Source organism: Crinia signifera, chromosome 4 (genome assembly GCF_055691185.1).
Source record: "Crinia signifera chromosome 4, ASM5569118v1, whole genome shotgun sequence".
Taxonomy (NCBI): domain Eukaryota; kingdom Metazoa; phylum Chordata; class Amphibia; order Anura; family Myobatrachidae; genus Crinia; species Crinia signifera.
In genome coordinates, this window is record NC_139220.1 from 213,086,727 (window position 1) to 213,111,273 (window position 24,547).

At 46.6% G+C, this 24,547-nt stretch overlaps 1 protein-coding gene across 5 annotated transcripts in view; it reads left to right on the forward strand.

Moving 5' to 3' along the window:
- Positions 1-24,547, forward strand: part of SORD (sorbitol dehydrogenase) — a 94,573-nt gene that overhangs the window by 2,395 nt on the left and 67,631 nt on the right. The window contains exons 1-3 of one of the 5 annotated variants that reach the window (XM_083183740.1): positions 4,094-4,162; positions 8,829-8,894; positions 18,240-18,454. In XM_083183740.1, coding sequence (XP_083039866.1) covers positions 18,380-18,454 — 75 coding nt within the window. In that variant the 5' untranslated portion in view covers positions 4,094-4,162; positions 8,829-8,894; positions 18,240-18,379. Of the gene's footprint in view, positions 1-4,068; positions 4,167-8,828; positions 8,911-18,239; positions 18,455-24,547 lie in introns of those variants that run through there. The other 4 variants (XM_083183741.1, XM_083183744.1, XM_083183743.1 and 1 more) reach the window with 4 other exon arrangements.

A 24,547-nucleotide genomic window follows, 5' to 3' on the forward strand; every position in this document is an offset into this window, starting at 1 on the left:
TGATTGGATGCTATGGGCGGGCTAAGGCCATTCCGACTCAAGAATCACACTAACACATTTAAGGGGAAGGGTTTATTTTCTTGTTTTCAATAAACACTCTGTAGGCAGTTTCTGTTGACTGGTGGGAATATTATTAGTTCCGTATGGTGCAATGTGTTGTAGATGTGATTTGAAAACTTGCATGGGCACCTTTAGCCTTTAAGCGAAATACAATGGAGAGAGATAAAGTAGCAGACATTCAGCTCCTTTAACCCCTACACACTAGACCCCCTCAACAGTTCACCCCAACAGTTCACATTTACCAGGTCACCAAGCAGGTACACAGATGTACTCCTCACTCACTAAAATTTTTTAAAAGATCCACAGGTGGAGCTAATTAGTTCACTTCTGTGTGGAGACCTGGAAAACGTGCACTGTTTGGGGGGTACTTGAGGGCCGAGGTTGGGAACCACTGTACTACCGTGTTTCCCCGATTTTAAGCCCTCCCCCGAAAATAAGACCTCCCCCAGATTTGGGCTGCTGCTCCAATATAAGTCCTCCCCCGAAAATAAGACCTCTCCAAATACCTAAATTTTCCGTTTAGAAAACCCCCCTTGATGTCCCCGTCCACCAGCCGTAACTCCCCTCACCTGCATGGTGTCGGTATGGTGTGCAGTGGCTTCTACTGAAGCCACTTCTCCCTTGCTCGCGGTCCCAGTCATGCTTTGCGAGCCGCGCATGACGTCATCCCGCAGATCACGCGGCTGCAGAACGGAGTTCTGTGGCGCAGTTCTGTGCTGTGTGTCCTGTTACCCGGATTTATTTTGATTGGGGGCATGTTAATTAAGGAGGACTGGGGGCATGTTTGTTAAGGAGGATTGGGGGCATGTTAAATGTCTGGCACCTGTTTTAGGACATTTGCTGTCAAGGTCTATTAAAATAAGCCCTCCCCCGAAAATAAGACCTATGGTCTTTTTTGAGGGTTCAAAAAAAAATAAGACAGTGTCTTATTATCGGGGAAACACGGTAGATGACCCGCACCATTGGCAGTATTGTTAAAGATGTTGGCTGTGGCTGAACAAATTCAGCATACACACTGAACGATGTTGGTAATTGATGTCACCGTGAACCCGATGAACATGCAGGTCGTTGGCATGTTCAGTGGGTCCCAGTCATTAACAATGCACAGGAACATGCATCGTTAATGACATTGAATATGCACACTACCCTAAAAAGATATCTCACAGAATGGTCGGTACTCTTTACCTAGAACGGCGCCCACGATGTCCATCGCGGTCATCGGGGGTAAAAAATCGCGGGCATCGCGGCCATCGCATGCACTAAAAAAACGGGTGCGACGCGATGCCCGCGATTTCCCATAGGGATCAATGTTAAAAGTGTCAATGGACGCGATTTTTGTGTTCAATGCCTCAATGCCCGCGATTTTTCCATAGGAAACAATGTTAAATGGCCCAAAGAGCCCTAATAGTCCCCCTGAAGCTAGAAATGGCCCCCACAATTGTTAACGCCACCCCACGATCAACGTGAACCCGAAGCGTGGCGAGCGGCGGCGGTACGCGTCCTCCGACCTTTTCATACCCCCACTATCCACGTCGGCGTGGAGTTGAGAATAGAATAGTGTGGCGAGTGCAGCGAGCCACCGAGCCCGAAGCGTGGCGAGCGCACGCGGATACCTGTGAAGCCCGCGAAGGGACGCGTTTTCCTGTGAAGGTATCCGCGTCCCCTCGCCACGCTTCGGGCTCGGTGGCTCGCTGCGCTCGCCACACTATTCTATTCTCAACACCACGCCGACGTGGATAGTGGGGGTATGAAAAGGTCGGAGGACGCGTACCGCCGTCCCTCGAGGGCTCGCGGCTCTCGCCACGCTTCGGGTTCACGTTGATCGTGGGGTGGCGTTAACAATTGTGGGGGCCATTTCAGACTTCAGGGGGACTATTTGGGCTCTGTGGCCCATTTAACATTGTTTCCTATGGAAAAATCGCGGGCATTGAGGCATTGAACACTACAATCGTGTCCATTGACACTTTTAACATTGTTCCCTATGGGAAATCGCAGGCATCGCGTCGCACCCGTTTTTTAGTGCATGCGATGGCCGCGATGCCCGCGATGGGCGCCGTGCTAGGTAAAGAGTACCGAATGGTCCTTCTCAGCCATGACTTTTAAAAAATTAAGTAATGTATATAGAACTTAGCTGCCATGTTACAAGGTAAAAAATGATAGAAGCTGAATGGTTGGCACGTTTATCTCTCCATGTTTATCTCTTTCCAAGGCTACAATTGTGTAGTCGGGTGATACTTGATTTGAGACCACTTTACACTGGCGACTGCACTTGGCAATAATAACGGGTGGGTGATGACACTGGAGGAGGGTAACGAGCCAGTGCTAGGAGATGAGAGGAGACTGTCACTGACTGTGGCGGCACCCTCCTCAGCCATGGACCCTTCCAGCCAGGCCCCTGCTGAGCTCAATATATGTTAGGGCTTTTCTCACAGCAGCCGCTGACATCCTATTCTATTTGGTGCAGCTTCAGAGGGATGCTGGCAGAGGGGGTGTGGAAAATACCCTCTCGTGCCAGCCTATAGCAAGTAACAACCAAATTGTGCTCTGTGAAGCAACCATCAGTGCCCCCACCTCTCACGGACATGCGCTGCACATAAAAAAAAAAACTTTGGGCGAATGGCTGCACCGTACAGCAGGCCTCTATAACTCAGGCGGTAGTTCTGCCCCTGCTCTAGTGGGCCGCTTGTCACTGCTAACTGGTGGGGAACAGAGGGCTAGACAGGATCAGGTTGGCATGCAGGCATCCGGCCCGTGGGCCGTATGTTGCCCACCCCTGGTCTACAACATAGTCTACCAGGTGACACAGGCAAAGGGACTGCTCAGGTGGGCAAAGGGACAGCTCAGGTCTGATTGGCTGTAGGCATCTCAGAGGAGACCCTTACAGCCATTCAGGGATAAGCGGGGTCCCTGGCACGGAGGTCCATGCGATTCCGTCATAGGGACTCTGTACCGTAGAGGAGCCGCTCCTGAAAGGATGAGGGTTTGGGTGTGTGTATATTACATTTTTTTTAAATAGTTTTGCTGTACTAGTGTGTGTGTGTGTGTGTGTGTTGTTTCTGCATTATTTTCACAGTAGAACTACAAGAACCAGCGGGCCCATTAATGCCCCCATGCTGGGACTTGTGGTTCACCAAGTCCCATTATGCGGGGGAGGCCTAGTGGGACTTGTAGTTCTACTTTGACAACCAATGTATTTTTACACTTTTTTTTAACACAAAAGCATCATCCCCGCCTCCCACATCCCAGGGGTGGCAGAAATAGCCCTGGGAGGGTGAAGCATGGTGGAGGACCCCTTTATTTGGGGGATCCCCACTCCCCCAGGTACCCCATCGGCATCCAGGGCTGACCAGCCACTGTGATCATAGTTCAGACGGGGGACCTTGCATAAATAGTGTCCCCCAGGCTGTGGCTTGACACTGCCACCTGTTAGAGCCTGCTGCTGATTACAAAATACAGGGGACCCCAGTCCCCCGTATATTTGGAACCAGGACTGGTTCAAGAGCCAAAGGCTGGTTTCTTAAATATGGTGGATCCACACACCATTTTTTTTATTTTATTTTAATTTTAGAGCACTTTTCTGGAAAGAATCATGCACAGATCTAACTGCTCTGTGCATGGTTCTGTCTAACTCGCCAGCCTGGACCTAGTCTGTTTTGCAATTTTAGGTCATTTTAAGGGAACAAATTAAAAATGTCCACCCTTTTACATTTGCGATTTTGATGTGATGTGTTTTCTATGTTACTGCAATTCTCACATCACTACATGTGTGATTTTCGGAAAATGTGTGATTTTTGATGGAAAAATGCACATTCCTGAAAATCGCAACATATTACATCTCGCCCATTATTTCGGGGCTATTGTTTTAGCTCAGTAATGGAATAATTATGGGTGATTTCTTTTGTATCTGATATATTTCCTGTGGGTTGTGTTTGTGAAAGCAACTTGAGCAGACCCCTTGGATCAATAGGCTTGCTGTGCCTTACAAATGTTTAACCAACCAAAAACAGACCTTTGATCAAGCCTTTAGTTGTTTTGTAATAGTGCAGTACATTGAATATTCTGTGGAACCTTGTATGTACCCATTCATCATCCAGTGAACACAGTAGGTACATTATCAATTAGCAATGCAGATATATATATATAATTAATTACCCCTTTCACATTACAGCTAAAACACGGTAAATTGCAGATTTTAAATGGCTTTAAAATGTTTCTAGCTGTAATGTGAAAGGTCCACAGACAATTTACCGTTTTTAAAATACCTGTAATCTAAAACAGGTTAAAACAAAGCAGTGTCCTACTCGTTTCAGAGCCAATCCATTTGTAGTGTAATACCCCTTTCACATTACAGCTAAAACACGGTATATTGCCAATTTTAAATGGCTTTAAAACGTTTCTAGCTGTAATGTGAAAGATCCAGAGAGAATTTACCATTTTTAAAATACCTGTAATCCAAAACGGGTTAAAAGCAGTGTCAAAAGCTGGTTTCACATTGCAAAAACCTGCTTTCAACCCGTTTTTTGCAACGTGTCTTAAAACGGGTCAAAAGCCAGTTAAACCCCTTTCATATTGCATGTTGTAAAGGTATATTGCAGTTTTAATACTGTTTTTGAACCTTCAGATTCCACCCGTTTCACCCATAGAAAGCCATACAATGTAATTTAAAAATAAATTTCCTGCTTGTGGGCGGGGATCAAGTGTGGTTATCATTTGTAGCAAATACCGTTTCTGAGCTTTTCAGACTGCAGGGAAAACGGCTCAGAAACGTGTAGGATCCTGCTTTTAACACGTTTCAAAATACCGGTATTTTGTAACCGGTAAATTGATTGTGGAGCTTTCATATTGCAGCTGGTACCATTTTAAAGCAGTTAAAAATCTGCAATATGCCATGTTAAAACTGCAATGTGAAAGGGGCTCTACCCGTTTCAGAGCCAATCCATATGTAGTGTGATGCTGCTTTCACATTACAAACCTGCTTTCAACCCATTTTTGTAAATGTTTCTTTAAACGGGTCTAAAGCCAGTTAAACCCCTTTCACATTACATGTTGTAACTGGTAAATTATCATTTCAATACCGTTTTTGTACCATTCACATTCAACCCATTTCACCCATAGAAAACAGTGGATATCATTTTAAAGGGTGTGGATTGTTTTATTAACCATACTTAGGTCGACACCATTGGGTCGACAGGGCTCTAGGTCGACATGGGTGAAGGTCAACAGGTGTCTAGATCGACATGGGACAAGGTTAACACGGGTTTAGATCGACATGGGTTATGTCGACAGGTCGTTAGGTCGACATGGTTTTTTTCCGCTGGTTTTTAACCCGAATGTCGACACAGTCGACATGGACACAGTTGGAAGTGAACCGCAGCCCCTCGCTTTGCTCGCGATGCTTCGGGCACTGTGCCTCCCTGTGCTCAGCACACTATTTTATTCTCCCACCACGCCCTAGTGGAGGGTAGGGCATGAAATACCGCCTGTCAGCACATGCGAAACCTGTCGACCTAACGCATGTGTCGACCTAAACCCATGTCGACATTGTCCCATGTCGACCTAGACTCATGTCGACCTTCACCCATGTTGACCTAGACTCATGTCGACCTTCACCCATGTTGACCTAGACTCATGTTGACCTAGACTCATGTCGACCTTCTGCCATGTTGACCTAGACCAGGGCTGGGCAACACCGGCCCTCCAGATGTTAATGAACTACACATCCCAGGATGCTTTGCATTAGTTTTGCTATGTGGCCATGCTGAAACTGATGCAAGGCATGCTGGGATGTGTAGTTCATAAACATCTGGAGGGCCGGTGTTGCCCAGCCCTGACCTAGACTCATTTCGACCTTCTGCCATGTTGACCTAGACTCATGTCGACCTTCTGCCATGTTGACCTAGACACCTGTCGACCTTCCAGCATGTTGACCCAACAGTGTCGACCTAAGGACTGTTGACCAAATGATCCCAACACCTGCACAGTATGTACTGGGTTAAAAAAAGTCTCCTCTATGCTCTTTACTTCCTGCCTGTGCCTGGTGAGATCACATGGGAGATAGCCTATCACCCTCTGTGACCTGCTCATGACTTGTAAATAACATTTCAGAGCCATTTACACTACAAATGGATTGGCTCTGAAACGGGTAGGACACTGCTTTTAACCCGTTTTGGATTACAGGAATTTTGAAAATGGTAAATTCTCTCTGCACCTTTCACATTACAGCCCGAAACGTTTTAAAGCCATTTAAAATCGTCAATAGACCGTGTTTTAGCTGTAATGTGAAAGGGGTATGAATGGCTCTGAAACAGTATTTACAAGTCATTAACGGGTCACAGAGTGTGATAGGCTATCTCCCTTGTGATCTCACCAGGCACAGGCAGGAAGTAAAGAGCAGAGAGGAGACTTTTTTAACCCAGTACATACTGTGCATATATTGGGATCATTAGGTCGACACTGTTGGGTCAACATGCTGGAAGGTCGACAGGTGTCTAGGTCAACATTGCAGAAGGTCAACATGGCAGAAGGTCGACATGGGCAAAGGTCGACAGGTGTCTAGGTCGATATAGGTTGACACATGCGTTAGGTCGTTAGGTTGACGTGGGTTTTTTCACTGTTTTTTGAGCCAACATGTGCCGACAGGCGGTATTTCATGCCCTACCATCCACTTAGACATGGTGGGAGAATAAAATAGTGTGCTGAGCGCAGCGAAGCACCGTGCTCGAAGCATTGCGAGCGAAGCGAGGGGCTGCGGTTCACTCCCACCTGTGTCCATGTCGACTGTGTCGACATTCGGGTAAAAAAACAGCGAAAAAACCCACGTCGACCTAACGACCTAATCCATGTCAACATTGTCCCAAAATCGGGACTGTTGGGAGGTATGATACCGGTCTTTTGTAACCGGTAAATTGATTGTGGAGCTTTCATATTGCAGCTGGTACAGTTTTAAAGCAGTTAAAAATCGGCAATATGCCGTGTTAAAATGGCAATGTGAAAGGGGCTTTAGTGTTGTGAGTCATGAGGACAGTCCCTTATGCTGCTTTCCCACTGCAGACCAGTTTAAAGTACTGGTAATCTTAAATGGTATTTAAAACGGTATTAGCATTCCCACTGCAGCAGATTACCGTTTTAAATACCATTTAAGTACCATTCCCATTGCAGTGAACCTGTATAATGTAGAGTGCCTAACCCCCCCCTTCCCCCAGTGTAAAGAGTGCCTAATTCCCCCCCCCCCCCCCAGTGTAAATAGTGCCTAACCCCCCCACCTCCCCTCCCCTTGTACTTACCTGTGGGCAGTGGGGAGGCAGCGGGGGTCATTGCAGGGTCCATGCAGGATACAGGCAGTCCCAGTGCCTGATGAGACCTAGTAGTTCACTTTTCGCATATGTAATGAGTGCACGTGCATACTAATGAGCCGCTCATTTCATATGCGCATATGTAATTAGCGGCTCATTAGTATGCACGTGCACACATTACACATGCACAAAGTGAGAACTACTAGGTTTCATCAGGCACTGGGACTGCCTGGAGGCTAAATAACGTTTAAGAGGCATTCCCACTGCCTCTTAAACGTTATTTAACCGTGTAGTGCTGCTTTCAGACCGCATAACTGGCTTTGACCCTGTATTTGGAAACGTTTCCAAAAACGGGTCTGCCAGATAAAACCCCTTTCACACCGCAGCACTTAAACGGTATATTACCGTTTAAGTGCCGATTTTTTGACACTGGCAGACCCGTTTTTGGAAACTTTCCAAATACAGGGTCAAAGCCAGTGCAGCCTTCAGCCCTCCCCTCCGTGCAGCTCCCCCCCCCCCCTCGCGTGTCGACCGAGAGCATGTCGACGCCCCCCGCGCATGTCGACGCCCCCCGCGCATGTCGACGCCCCCCGCGCGTGTCGACGCCCCCCCACCCCGCGTGTTGGCGCCCCCCCCCCCCGTGTCGACTTACCCCGTGCCGGTACCTCCGTTGTGGACTGCAGCTCAGTATGCTCGGAAAGCACTTATGAAAAAAGAGTCTTCCAGAAAATGGCTGCCCCATAGGAAACCCTGTTTAAAAAAACTGTCTTCCGTATGGGGGGCAGCCATTTTCTGAAAGACACTTTTTTCATAAGTGCTTTCCGAGCATACTGAGCTGCAGTGCCGGGAACCACAATGGAGATACCGGCACGGGGTAAGTCGACACGGGGGGGGGGGGGGGGCGCCGACACGCGCGGGGGGGTCGACACGCGGGGGGGCCGTCGACACGCGCGGGGGGCGTCGACACGCGCGCGGGGGGTGTCGACACGCGCGGGGGGGGGGGCTCCAGTGCTGTGAATACTTAATGAGCGCTCATTAAGTATTCACTGTGCTGAATTTAGGACCCAGCTCATTGGCTGGGTCCTAAATACCGTTTCTGAGCCGATTTTTGCGCTAAAATACCGGTTCAGAAACGGGTAGGACCCTGCATTTTAACCGGTTAGAAAAAACGGCATTTTCTAACCGGTTAAGTGGGACTGGACCTTTCAGACCGCACACATTACCGTTTTAAAACGGTAAAAAAACGGCAATTTACCGTTTTAAAAGTGCGGTCTGAAAGGGGCATAGGACTCTGCTTTGAAAACGGGTTGAAATACCGTTTAACTTTAAACGGTATTTCAACTCTGGCACTTTCCCACTGCAGCCTTAAACGGTATTTTGCCCTCAAAAATCGGCAATATACCGTTTTAAGGCTGCAGTGGGAAAGGGGCATTACTTCCTGTGCTTCCTGTTTTTCCTGTGCTTCCTGCATTTCAGCTTGACACATTACAACAATCCAGGATACCGCACAAATGAAATAACAGTATTATTTCTTATCAAATAGTGAGTATGATGCAAGGTAATAAGTTAATAGTGCTTTGTTTCTAATGCAAATTATTACTTTGCCGATGAAAATGTAATCAGAATGCAAGTGTGTTTGTGATGTGTATAGTATGGTTGACACTACCGACATTTCAATAGCAGGAAAAAGACACATCCGATGAATAAATAATTGGCACGTTGGATATTGTTATCAGTGGCTTCTTGCTTAGAGGTTTTTGAATTTGGTGAAAAGGGAAAATAATGTACTCTATATTAGAATTACATGAAGAGTGCACACTTCTAAATCTTCATTTTGCTATTTACACATCCAGTGATATAAGCAATATTGTAAACTAGGGTTCATGTAATCATTTTCTAGCTACTGCATATCCTCCACATGACCCATTCCATTAGGGACAAAATGCTCTGTATGCTTGCCATCACCTGTTTTATACAGGTTCATGTGTAAGAAAGGTGTTTCTACACAGGTGATAGCAATCATAAATGAAGAGGGAAGTCCAGAAACATACCTCCCAACAGTCCCGATTTTAGCGGGACAGTCCCGATTGTCAGGGCCTGTCCCGATGTCCCACCCGCGGGCGGCAGTGTCCCGCGGTGTGGGGGGGCTGTTGGGAGTCCCCCCTGTCAGCTGCTAAGCAGCGGGGAATAAACGCTGTGCGCATGCGCACAACGTCTATTCCCGCAGCCAGGGGGCTGGGGGCATGGCTAGAGGCTCACAGAGCCTCTGGGTCATGCCCCCATAGCGGCAAAATGGGGGCGTGGCCTCGCGGGAGAGCCGTGAGTATAGGCCACGCCCCCAAATTAGGCCATGCCCCGGAAATTTCAACGCGCCTGCGGCGCGCAGCAGCAGCGTCCCGCCTATAGACCTGGCAGAGTTTGGAGGTATGCAGAAAGAGAGCATTGTGTCCCTCCTGGAGAGGGACAATGTTGGAGGGTATGGTAGTATAATGTAATGTGTCATGTAGGGTAATTGTGTCAGTGTTTCTTAATCATCTGAGCTATCTTCTTTTGTATAAATATCCTTTTGTTGTGTATGTATCCATAGTAGGGGTGTGAAATTAGCCATAAACATGCTCTTGCGATTTAATTAAACTTATCATTAAATCATTATTATGGTATTGGAATAGGAGTGTTTGAGAACAAAGTCCAGAAACTCTAGGCTTACTCATTACTTATTACAACACAAGTAATTGGAACTAATTCAAACCCTAAATTCCACATACAGTACGTGCAAATTTGCCATTATGCAAACTGGAATAGCATTGATATAGCTATTTATATCAATTATGGTGATTCAGTATCCAGGCTTTTTATGTAACTCCAGGACTGCCATCAGAAATTGTGGGGCCCGGGACTGACAAAATAGGTAGAGCCCCCCTCCCTGTTGTGCCCATCACATAAACGTCTCCTGCAGGCATACCATAAGCATGCGCGGTCATTTGATAATTGCCAAGGTACCAATAACTCAGACATGTGAATGTGTCTGAATCAGTCTCCAAATGGAACAATGATTGAACCCCCCCCCCCCCAAAAAAAAAAAACCAGCAGCGAGATAGACCAGTGGGCAGCCCCTGTGTGTGGGGGGTGGCCTAGGTACTCAGAACCCCCCTGTATGCGCATATGTTAATGTCACCAGAATTTTTTTCAAAAATTTCTCTAACGAAGTTTGTTACAAATTGAGTGGGGCTTGATGATGCCAGCTCGACTTGTGCTCGGCTTCCCCCTACCGCATCTGTTCCTGCTGCCATCTCCACTCACAGTGTGACCGGCGAGGGTCTGTGTGTCCGCAGTGCCCCGAATGGTGGTAGGAGCTTTGCCTGGCTTTATCAATATTGAATCTTGTGGTAACCAGCCCACAGCAGTTATATATTTGGTACAAGTTCTGATATTCATAGTGGAAATCCACTACAGCTGTAAATAACTAACCTTTCCAGCATAAACTCTGTGAACGGAGATACTGTTATAATTCACAAATAGTATACATGATAATAGGTAGCAATATTCTGCCACCAGCCCTTGATAACAGCCAGTACTTGAGTAAAGAGAAATTAAATCTAGTGTGTCTAAACAGAATTTCATGCAAAACCATTTAAACATATACACATATATTACACGCATGTATTAAAATCGTCAGGAACTACATTTTCTTATCACTGCAGGGATACGAATATACCCTAATTCAGGGGTTCACAAACTTTTTTGAACCACGGCGCCCTAGAGCATCAAAATATTTTCAAGGCACCCCTAGGCCAAATGCTTCTTATCGAGAAATTCAGAAAAAAAATATTAAATTAAGTGCATTGTGTTTATGTCACAATTATCTGGTGAGGGACTGGATTTGCTCCTGTATGTCCACATATGTTATGATTGGAAGCCACAAGCACTGGTTTTGCCTGGTACATTGACCATAAATAATATGAATTGATCCTGGTCCACCAACCGAAGGCACCCCTGCATGTGTCCTGAGGCACCCTAGGGTGCCTAGGCCATACCTCCCAACAGTCCCGATTTTAGAGGGACAGTCCCGATTATCAGGGCCTGTCCCGCTGTCCCACCCTCGGGCGGCAGTGTCCCGCGGTGTGGGGGGGCTGTTGGGAGTCCCCCCTGTCAGCTGCTAAGCAGCGGGGAATAAACGCTGTGCACATGCGCACAGCGTCTATTCCCGCAGCCAGGGGGCTGGGGGCATGGCTAGAGGCTCACAGAGCCTCTGGGTCATGCCCCCATAGCGGCAAAATGGGGGCGTGGCCTCGCGGGAGAGCCGCAAGTATAGGCCACGGCCCCAAATTAGGCCACGCCCCCCGAAAATTTCGGCGCGCAGCAGCAGCGTCCCACCTGCTCAGATGGCAAACTTGGGAGGTATGGCCTAGGCACACAGTTTGGGAACCACTGCTCTAATTAATAATATCAGATATGGAGTGCTGGAATACAATATGTGTAAAAAAAAAAACTCCTTTGCTTATCCTGCTAAACCAATACTGTGAGCCACTGAAGATCTTCCTCTGCGCAGATAACATAGGGCGGGATGCACTATCACTTACTGCTGCGTTGTTCCGCTGTTATCGGTGCCGTTATCAGGATCGCGTATGCTGTAAGCATCTTTAGCAGAAGTGCGTTCTCTGCAGTTCCGCATTCCGCTCTCCTTCGTGACGGCGTCGGGTCTCCATAGGAACATACAGCTGTTCCGCACATGTGGTATGCACAAAGACTCGGCGCGGTGTTTATTCATGTTAATTAATCGCCACCTGAAGGTCGCGATATTAGGTCAATTTGAATCATCCAGCAGCGGGGGAGGCGGGGACAGAGCAGTAGGAGCTGGGCTGCTGCGGGGAACAGGCACTCCTCACCAGGGAAAAGTGAGCAGCAGCGGGCTGGCAGCAGTCATGAACCCACTTCCTAGTGCTGTTACCATTACGGGGGAGAGTCGGGTGAGCTGGGGAGTACATGAGCAGTAAAAAAAAAACGCGGAAGGGGGCTTTAACGCAAAGTAAAGGCGGTGTTAAAAACATTACAGAATATAGAGAAACTGGAAACAATATCGGTGCGTAACTGAGGCGGAAACATTGCGATAAAAAACATTATTCGGCACGAATGTAAGTGCATCTCCCCCTAGTCCACAAAATTTTTAGGGGATATGCTTGACCATATACAGGTGGGGCCGGGCTCTTCCTTGCTGGAGAATCGCCAGAACGTCACCGCTGGCAATCCGCCAGCAGCCCGGCTCGCCATCTGACTGAGACGGGCGTGCGTCTCACGCGCACGCGCGTCTCAATCTCCGTTGGCGGGGCAACGGGAACCCTGTCCGTCTCCGCTTCAGGGAGGCGGACAGGGTTAGGGGGGGGGTGCGGGCAGGCGGCGGGGACCACGGGTGACCGCCGTCAAGCCAGCGGTGACCCGGGGGAAGCGCTGCAAGCCTCTCATGCGCACGCGTCCCCTTCTCGCTATACAGATGGCGGCTGGCGGGGGATTGCGGCTGGCGTCGCCATCGCCATCCCCTGCAAAGATGAGCCATGCCCCATCTGTATAGCAGTGAACCTGCAAAAAAAGTTACAGTACTTGTGTACTAGCACGGCGCCCATCGCATCGCAGACCATAAGGCATACGATGGGATGCGATGCAATGGCAGGCGATGTTATACAATTTTAGGTACTTTTGTATTTTGACGGTGCCCACGAAATCGGCCGAAAATCGGCCGCAAATCGCATGGAAAAATCGGATGCGATTTTGCGGCAGATTTTTGGCAGATTTCTTTTTCTGGCCGATTTGCATGCTGTTCCATCATTGCACACCCCCGATTTCCATCGTAGTGCATCGCATGCAATATAGTGGCATGTGATGCATGCCATGCGATGCATGTGAAGCGATTCGATTTGTAATTGTACAATCACTCTGATGGGTGCTTACAATGTTAAATGCACCGTCATTGTTAACGCCACCCCCACTATCAACGCCAACCCGAAGCGTGGCGAGTGTAGCGAGCCCGCGTGAGGCGGCGGTACGCGTCCTCCGACCTTTTCATACCCCCACTATCCACGTCGGCGTGGAGTTGATTTTAGATAGTGTGGCGAGCGCAGCAAGCCACCGAGCCCGAAGCGTGGCGAGCGGACGCAGAATACATGTAAAGTAATCCGCTACGCTCGCCACGCTTCGGGCTCGCTGCGCTCGCCACACTATCTAAAATCAACTCCACGCCGACGTGGATAGTGGGGGTATGAAAAGGTCGGAGGACGGGTACCGCCGTCCCTCGCGGGCTCGCTGCGCTCACCACGCTTCGGGTTGGCATTGATAGTGGGGGTGGCGTTAACAATGAGGGTGCATTTAACATTGCAAATCACATCGCATCGCATGCCACTTGCTGGCATGCGTTGCTATGCGATATTTAATTGTACAATCAGGGGCATTTTCCCGAAAATCACATCGCATACCATCGCATAGTACCTGGGGGTGTGCAAGGATGGAATAACATGCAAATCAGCAGGAAATGGCCGAAAATCGGCAAAAAATTGGACGCAAAATCGCATCGCAGATCAAATCGGCCAAAAATCGGATGAAAATCGGCCGATAAATCGGATGCGATTTACATGAAATCGGGCGCCGTTGTAATACACAAGTACCCAATTTTAAATTAAACAATTCAAGTTTTTTTTTGTAGTGTTGTTCTGTCAAATGAAAAGTATATAATCAAAAAATAATATCTGAAAAAAAAAGCACCCCCAACGGCACCTCCACTATCAACGCCAACCCGAAGCGTGGCGAGCGCAGTGGTACGCATTCTCCGACCTTTTCATACCCCCACTATCCACGTCGGCGTGGAGTTGATCTTATATAGTGTGGCGAGCCACCGAGCCCGAAGCGTGGTGAGCGGACGCGGAATACATGTAAAGTAATACGCGTCCATTATATAAAATCAACTCCACGCTGACGTATAGTGGGGGTCTGAAAAGGTCGGAGGACGCGTACCGCCACCCCTCGCGGGCTCGCTGCGCTCGCCACACTTCGGGTTGGCGTTCATAGTGGGGTAGGCGTGGGGGTGCATTTAACATTGTAAGCCCCCATTAGGGTGCTTATACAATTAAAAATCGTATTGGGGGCTTATACAATTTAAAATCGAATTGCTGTGCATCGGGTGTATGGCATGCGGTGGCATGCGATGCGATTATATGTCTTGTGACTTAATAGCGTGGGCGCCGTGATAATACACAAGTACCAAAGTTACATATCCCTGGGCTCTCAGTCACAGGCATCACTGCATCCTTCTAGCTTGATGGTTCCTCACTCTGGCCCTTATTCTGGTTGGTGCGGTCAGAGCCGCACACGGGGCTCCGACCGCACAAACCTAGGGCCGCCCACCAGACGGATCGCCACGGCCGTCCATACACGGACGGCTGGCGATCCGCTCAAAAATGGTGGAGGCTACGCCTCCACCATGGTGGGAGCTGCCCCCTGCCTTCGATGGTCGACGACCATCGAAGGCAGGCCCGCACGCCGCGGCAGCTCCCGCAAGCTAAGACCACACGGACAATCGTCCGTGTGTTAGCTTGTATGGGGGCTGAAAGCTGACATCCGGCGACGTCAGCTTTCCGCCCCCATGTCATGGTAATGAGGGCGTCATGCCCTCATTACCATGCATACGCCCCGCGTTTGCATGGGAACGCCCATGAAACGCGGGGCGTACACATAGGGAAATGAGGGGCTGAAGCCCCTCACGCCCCTATCCGCCCCCTTTGCGGCGGACGAAATCCGTCTGCGGCGAAGGGGGCTGCACATGCGCAGAATGACCTCTGCGCATGTGCAGACAAAAAACATCGGCGGTACGGCCGCACGCGGGCCGTACCGTGCCGATCGGAATAAGGGCCTCTGTAAGTGCACGTCACACACAGAGCACTGTGACAGTGCAGTGTATAGGAGAGAGGGAGATGCATGCGGTCAGTCAGGGGTGAAGGGGGTGCTGGAAGCCGAACGGGCTGCGGGGACAGCGAGGCCCGGGCCCTACCTTCTGCCAGAGTGGCCAGGCCCAGGACAGTTGTTCCTATAGCACCCCCGATGGCGGCCCTGTGTAAATCTGTCAACCCCTTTATACAGAGGTGGACATACAGTAAACCTTTTTTGACCTCCGCTTACTTTTTAGTGCACATACACGTCTGTTTGCAGTGCATTAAGGTTTTTTCCATAGCAACACAGGCAAAAGATGAATTTATTGTATGACTCCCTGCAACAAAGGGTCTGGTGTTAAATGGGTGCAGTGAGGCTGTGTATCTCATATCTGCTGTGATCTAATATTAGGATTGCAGTGAAACCAACCTACTGTTGGTTGCATTTCATTATTTTCATATTGGTAGCAAATATGTTGCATTTTACTTTTGCACTTGATGTGATTACGTTCAACTCTGAATATAGTCATATTTGTCATGGCTTCTGGTGAAATTTTGTAAACCTCCCACTTTAATTCAATCATTTAATACAACCATATGCTGAGCAAATTGGTTTCCAGATGCCTTTGAGTAAGGTGCACAATTTTGGGGTCTACTAAATGACTTGACAGGAACAGACAGGAACAACAATTCATGACACTGGTCTAAGATAATAGTATACAGTATGCTGACTATTTTCAAAAGTAGGGTAGTACTCCCCAGTATCCTGGAGGTTACAGGCCTGATACTGATATGGACAGATCATCAATGTCGGATGCAGTGGATCAAATGTACATCCATTGTGATGGTGTTCGTAGAGAGTTGGATGCTTGGTAATAGATGGTTCACAATCAGATGCATAAACATATTACATCTTATGGGAGAGGTACAGGTGTGTTGCTGATTGTAGTTGTGTTCAGAGATCCTGCATGTACAGTAGGAGCAAGTTTCATCTTTGCTCCTTTGGCCATGGCTAGCCATGGCCAGCCATGGCTATTCTATTGTTCTCAGCTGCAATACGTATTGTATTGCAGCTGAGAACAATAGAATAGCCATGGCTAGCCACGCCCAAAGGAGCAAAGATGAAACTTGCTCCTACTGTAGGTGTCCATAATCCAATGGATAATCTGAACCTGCCATATGACTGCTGCAAATTTGGATGGTGTTCCTCAAGAAGCACCTAGTCATATTTAGGGCATCTTGGGGCTGATTCAGGATTGCTTGTTGCAATCTGAATTTGGCCCCAGCCAGATGGTCGAGGTTTGCACATGTGCAAAACCTGGCAATGAACAGCTTTGGTGAGTTACACACTCACTGGGCCATTTGCTGCGGAGAGGGAGGGCTTGGGGCGTCCTGGGGGCGGCAGCAGGGGAACACAAAGTGTTCTATGGGCATCTGCATAAAAACACTGGACATTCCCCTGTCAGCGACCATTGATTAATTTCTCTCCCCTTTGGCCGCATGAGAGGGCATGTGTTCGCGTACATATTCCCTTGCATGTACTAAGGGGAATCAGCGGTGCATGGGTTTAGGACTTTCGACCGGGCAGCGTTTATGGGCTCACTAGACAGCAAATATACGCTGCCTAGCGAGCCAACCTGAATCAGGCCCCTTGTCCATGCACATTTCAATGCATAGATCTACACCAGGGAAGGGCTTTGCAGCAGCATTGGCAAAAAGTTACAGACGTGACTGCAGAAAAAGATGAATAGATCTTCCCCCGACTCAGAATCAGGCCATAAATGTTAGATTTGTGGGTACTTGTTTCCTAGCACGGCCACAACGATCGTCATCGGGGGTCAAATCGGGGGCATCGCGGCCACTAAAAAATCGGGTGCGATGGGCCAGACGCGATGCCCGCGATTTCCCCATAGAGAACAATGTTAAATGCCTCAATTTACCCGCGATGACCCCGATTTCCCATAGGAAACAATGTGAAATGGATCAATTTACCCAAATTATCATAGGGAACAATGGTAAATGGTCCAAAAACACCCCTGAACATAAAAATGTCCCCCCAAAAGTACTATACGCCACCCCGCGATCAACGTGAACCCGAAGCGTGGCGAGCGCAGCGGTACGTGTCCTCCGACCTTTTCATACCCTACTATCCACGTCGGCGTGGAGTTGAGAATAGAATAGTGTGGCGAGCCCGAAGCGTGGCGAGGGAACGCGGATACCTTCACAGTTATACGCGTCCCCTCGCGGGCTTCCCAGGTGTCCATGGCGACGCAGACACCTGTGAAGCCCGCGAAGGGACGCGTTTACCTGCTCGCCACACTATTCTATTCTCAACTCCACGCCGACGTGGATAGTAGGGTATGAAAAGGTCGGAGGACGCGTACCGCCGCCCCTCGTGGGCTCGCTACGCTCGCCACGCTTCGGGTTCACGTTGATCGCAGGGTGGCGTCAACTACTTTTGGGGGGACATTTCACTGCTCAGGATTTTTTTGGGGGGTTTCTGGCCCATTTACCATTGTTCCCTATGCTGATTTGGGTAAATTGACCCATTTAACATTGTTTCCTATGGGAAATCGGGGTCATCGCAGGTAAATTGAGGCATTTAACATTGTTCCCTATGGGGAAATCGCGGCCATCGCGGGTGGACCATTTAAGCATTTTTAGGCGCACACGACGCGACCGACCCGATTTTTCAATGCATTTCAATGGAAAAATCGGGGGCGTCGGTCGCGTCGCAGGCCACTAAAATTACCCCCGATGGCCAAGATTTGTGGCCGTGCTAGGAAACAAGTACCGATTTGTGCTTCAACTTCCCTTTTTGGTAATTCTATTAAAGTAGTTAAATGTTAACTACAGTAGCATTTTGCCAAGTGAGAGAACATCGAATGATTATAAATATTAATACTCAGTTCTGCTCAATGATCAATGTGCCTGACTAAGCAGAGTGGAACATGCCAAAATAATCTGTTTTTCTTAGATACAGGGTCAAAAGCTGCAAGAAAATCTGACAACCAGAAGGAACAGATAAAACTTTAACCCGAAACTCTGATTGGAGCAAAAACAAGTGCAACAGATATAGAGAGGACACATTCCCTGAGACAGTCAAGCAAAACAACTATGGCAGGCACAACGCTGGGAAAGTCTGTAGAGAACCTGTCCGTGGTGGTCCATGGGGTTGGAGACCTTCGTTTGGTATGCATTTAACTATCCATTTTGCGTTTTAAATATGTAACTTAGTACATAGCAGGGGTAGCAGGGAGTATGCCTCTTCATTTATGTATTTATATTATTGTTTTTTTATTAGAGCATTCTCCAGTAGTTTAAATATGAACTTGGGAAACATTAGGTGTTGATTGACAGCGGCTCACTATGAAAGGATTACGAACGTAAGCAGTAGCCACGCCCTCTGATGAAGTCCCTAGAAACGAAACGCGTCAGGGTGTGGCCTGCTACGTTCTACTCTGATACTCACTGGGCGGCTGCTCTGAACGATGGGATTCCCTGTCCATGTGGCACAATCCAGCGTGCGCACCAATAGCGTCCTGGTAGACACCAGCACGGATCGCGTGAGCTGTTTATGCCCTGTGTTGATTGCATTTTAACATTGTGGTAACCAGCCCACAGAGCTTTTATGATAGGTACGAGCATACCTTTGTAGTACCTTGGAGTTTTGTCACTCCATTTTACCTAAATAAATCTCTTTTAATGCACCAGGGAGTGCCCTCTTCCTTTCCTCTGTTCTATCTATATGTGTGTGTATATATATATATATATATATATATATATATATATATATATATATATATATATATATATGGAAAAAAAGGGTGATTGGAGTGCGCAACCTAATTGTCTCTATGGTCACGTGAATAACATGTACCACCCAGTTTGTCCAATCAGTATTCAGAAGTCCTTTCTGAAGGTATTTTCTGTGTGTCCAATATTGGATTTGTTTGCAGTAATCATGCGATTTTCTTTTTTTGAAAAAACTTTTTATTTCGAAAAGCAACCCGACGCGTTTCGTCTTTACGACTTCATCAGGGGTACAACCGATGTATGATTATATAGATAACCATCTATACAGTAGATATTGCCGATTGAAATAGATTTAAATGTATCACTATGGTATTGAAGATAAAGCCAACCTTTTATAAAGAGTTGGGTATTCCAATAAAATTGTGGTGGATCTATTTAGGATGTTCCCAATTGGAGGGCGATTAATCGGTCACCAGTTTAGATCAATATAGTACTGTGGGTGTATCCCACTTTTTACGGACTGTTGAATATTCGTTGGTTTGTGGGTGATAAATCGGTCACCAACTTGGATCAGGAACTCTTCCAAAATGACTACCTCCTCCTCGCTCACTCTGGTGTATCTAGTTCAATCGGTACATGTTATTCACGTGACCATAGAGACAATTAGGTTGCGCACTCCAATCACCCTTTTTTTCCTTGTATTTCTTGTTATTCCTCACTAACAGGAGGAATTTTGGAGGTGCTGCATTAGGATTTAGCGCAATACAGAATCCAAACCCCCAATTGTGTATATATATATATATATATATATATATATATATATATATATATATATATATATATATAGAACAAGAATCCGGCACTCAAATAAATAATTACTTACTGGAGTGAAATGTAAGATTCATGAATGCTGCATTGCCATCCAAATACAAGTCCACAGGGGGCCAACAAACATAGAGGAGGAAGGAGGCGGCACTCGACAGACTGAGGTAAACAGGGTCCTTTAATCCAGGATTAATTGGATTAAAGGACCCTGTTTACCTCAGTCTGTCGAGTGCCGCCTCCTTCCTCCTCTATGTGTGTGTGTGTGTATATATATATATATATATATATATATATATATATATATATATATATATATATATATATATATATATATACCTTACTATTGCAATCCCCGGCACTCCCTTAGCCTCCACACTGGAGGTGCCTTGCTCCGTTGCCCTCCTGTGAAGGTAAACCTCAATGTATACTGCATGTACTGACAGGCGGCACTCTGAGACTTCCACACGTAGTGTTAAATGTGAAACTTTATTCTTCTACGTTTCGGAGCTCGTGGCTCCTTCGTCAGGATAACAAGTCATGTGTACAAAGTGCAAATTTAAAGAACAACTTACCGGCATGTCTCCTCCCTGCCGCGCTCCTGCACGTCCTCCGTCACCGGAACTCTCCTCTGACCTCTTCCGTTACCCGCACTGGCTTCCGGCGGGCACAGGAGGTCCTCGGCTTCTTCGGTTGCTAGGGCAACGCGGTGTTGTCGGAGTACACACTGCAATAATACAAACATGTGAATACATATTGTGCATCAATAAAAACTGTAATACATTGTGCCTACAAGTATAATCATATACCAGCAGCACGGATGCTGCCCGTTAAAACCTATTATGTGCAAAAATGCGTGCAGTGCTGAACTAGTGACCAACCTTTAAGACCATGTACTAACACATGGATATAGCTTAGTGTATATTTTTATAAACCTAAAAAAGCAACTATAATATATCATAGTTGTACAAAAATTTTTAAAAAAGTGCGCATCTATAGCAATCCTGGGAATGGCACTCCAGTTAGAAGATGCAGGTAAGTATCTGAAATGTCCGGTGCCTTCCTAAACAAGGGCAAGCAGGGTCCCCTCTGAATGTATAGTCTGCGCGGCGGCACTCGGAAAAAATACAAGACAACAGGCAATTGGGGTGCTGACGTTTCAAAGCCCGCAGGCTTTTTTTTTATCAAGGTGCTGGTGAACAAGAAAGCAATGTGAGTGGCTTACCTTTATGCCGGGCGGCACGCCGTCCGTGACTCCAGCCCACGTCCGGTGGGGAGGGCGCATGAGGATGACGTCACTCCGTCTCGGCTAGCGTGTTGGAGGCACGGAGGGGGCCCGATCTGAAGGGACCAATCACAGAGCACATCATATGTATGAATGAACATGCAGCTGTATATACGTGAACAAAAACAAAGTGCTATATACCTCAAACAAAAACATGAACACAGTGATGATGAGCTGCATGGTATACAAAAATGCATAAAACTAAAAGAGCTATGAAAAATATTAAAGTGCGAGTGCTTGAGTTAAGCCGTGTCAACATCAGGGTTGCATGACGTAAAGCGCAAGAAACGGGAGATGGTTCAACCTGATTCAATTATGCAACTGTGCAATATTATACGGCAAAGGCACAGTAAGTCTGAAACTGGAGATGGTTCACCCTGATTAGATTATACAATTATGCAATGGTATACGGCCATTTCAAGTGTCACATTGTGGCTATAATATATCTATGCATCAGATAGACAGATTACTGAATATCTAATTTAGCTGTATTGGATTTATAAAAAACAGGTTAATCCGAGATTTTCATTTTAAGCCTCTGGGTGCCAGCGTATCTAACATATATATCCAGCGGCTTTCTTTTTGTAAGAGGCGTAGTGATCTAGGCATAGGTGGTACATGATCTATGATCTTGTAACGCAAGGTGGCAATGGCATGTTTGGCTTCAAAAAAGTGTCGTGCTACAGGCTGTTCACTTTTGCCTGTGGCTATGGCTGCTTTAATGGATGACCTGTGTGCAGCTGCTCTCTCTTTGAATGTTCTATCAGTCTTGCCGACATAGTGTCGACCACAGGGGCAATAAATAAGATATATAACATATCTAGATGTACAACTCAACCGATATCTGATATTGTATTTCTTTCCAATGTGGGGGTTATAGAAGCAATCCCCTGGGATGAGATGGCTGCATGTGATACATCCGCAGCAACGGTAACACCCTAGTTTGGGTGTACCTAAGAATGTTGTAGGGTTAGGAATGGGATAACGGATATCATTGCGTACAAGATGATCTTAAAGGTTTTGACCTCTTTTGTATGCACTCATCAATGTTTTTGATTTTAGTGCGGGCAAGGTTTGGTCTGACTGTATGATTGGCCAATATTGTTTGGATATCCGATCTATGTCAGAGCTATTGGAATGGAATTTTTTGACCCAGATTATTCTATTGGACTGGTCTTTTTTGGATTTAGCTTCTAGGGATTTGGCCCTAGGCATTTTAGATATTTTATTCTTTGACTGTGATATTAGATTTTGGGAATAACCCCACTTGATGAATTTATCAGCCATTAATTCCAATGCAGGTGTGACTTTGGCCTCTGTGCTGGTTATACGTCGAACACGCAGCATTTGGGAATGTGTCAATCCCCTGATAAGGGGAGCAGGATGATGGCTGGTGGCATGTAATAAATTATTTCTATCAGTGGGCTTGGTGTAAATGGAGGTGCTGATAGCTCCTCCCCTGATAGAACATAACTGTACTACTTCACCCATCAAATTCACCTACAGTATTGACCCCTTGCAGGTACACTATTTGGATGTAAATATATCTATCAGGGGAGGAGCTATCAGCACCTCCATTTACACCAAGCCCACTGATAGAAATCAGTATGTGTTCGAGAGTGGTATGACCCTGGGTGTTCGGGGCTGCTCAGGAGCACTCCGGAATCATGTGTCCAGGCGTCTGAACACACAAGTGCCCGAACACCCGAGCATGCCGACCTCCTCGAGCTGCCTCCAACTTTCTTGACTGGCCGATCGGAGCCGCTGCTGCTTCTGGCTGCAGCACTACCTGCAGAAGTTATTGGCTGCAGCTTGAGCAACGGGTTTTCCTGGGACAGGACAAATGATGTGCCCCAGGAAAACCCACCACTCTGCCTCTGTGGAAATTGGAAAAAGAGAGAAACAAGATGGTGGTGGAGCGCTTACATTTAGAAAAAATAATAAATTGCAATTTGACCAATTGGGTATTACATAAAAGATACAATTTTATTCTATCATAAGCACATTTTTACAATAATAAAAGCATGATAAAGAGCACAATATACCTTGCATGCAGTAAAAAACTGAATAAAATAATAATAAGAAGAAGAGGCACCCCTATGGGAGTTTGAATGTGGACTTGGGATAGTTGGAATAAAGTCTCACTTTTTCCTAGTACTACTCTCCTACTGAATAGTCAATTGTTTAACTGGAATGGCGGGTATAAATATACCTGACTGGCAGCCTGATGTTTCAATCCCGCAGTGAGGAAAGGATGGAACTTCTTACGCTAGGAAGGCTCCAAAAATCAGCAGGTGGTGGTGTCCCTTTGAGAGTCCATAAAGCTGTCAGAGGACAGCGAAACATGTTAGGGAGCACCAACTTATTTTAACCACTTTTAAAATCACATGTTGGATAGATTGGATTCGATCCCCTTGGCTACTGGTCCATGCTTGAATTCACCTGCAAAAATCAGCCGTGACAAGTATTTCATCTACAACTGGGACACCACCACCTGCTCAATTTTTGGATTGAACTTTTTGCATACAATCGTGAGGATACCTCTAAACAACTGAGGACTACCCATTCCCTCCAGCGAATATAAATCATCCAGCCAGGTTTATGGATTCCCATTCTTAAGAAGCACGGACTCACATGACACTGAGGGTGAAATGTAATAGGATGAGAGATTCAGAAAGTGAGAGATTTGGTAAGAAATCTCCAGTTTTTTTAAAGTGGCAATCATTGACACAGCAAAATCACACTGGTTTTGCTGTGTAAATGATTGCCACTTTAAAAAAACTGGAGATTTCTTACCAAATCTCTCACTTTCTGAATCTCTCATCCTATTACATTTCACCCCATATAAGCAAAGAGACCAGAGGGATCGCAAAAGTGTATAAGTATACCAATTTCCAACTGTCCTATATGAAATTTAACTGACTTTTAATTTGTATTTGTAATTACATCGCCTGTACAACTGTTGATATTTAATGATTCAAATATTTATTTTACAGAATAAAAATAAATTAATTGTAATACTCAATGGATCCATTTCCAGTTCATTAGCGCTCCACACCCTTGTTGTTTATTTTGTTTGCTAATATTGGGGTTTGACACCCCTATAGTGGGAGCAGCTAGGCTCAACACACATATAGGTGCCCATTTTTTTATTTTCTAAAGAAAAAAAACCCTTTTCTTTTCCAGTTGATAAAGTACCGGTTGGAATTTGAGGAGAGTTGGTCCAAGTGAGGGGCAGTATTTGTAATCCACAAAAGGTCCAAGAGGGGTGTGTAGGCCTGATGCATTTTGTCATCCACAGATTTATCAAAGGTGTGATAGTTCACCATCCTTTCCTCACGACCGGAATAGAGACATCAGGCTGCCAGTCAGGTATATGGATACCCGGCATTCAATTTAAACAATTGACTGTTCAGGAGGAG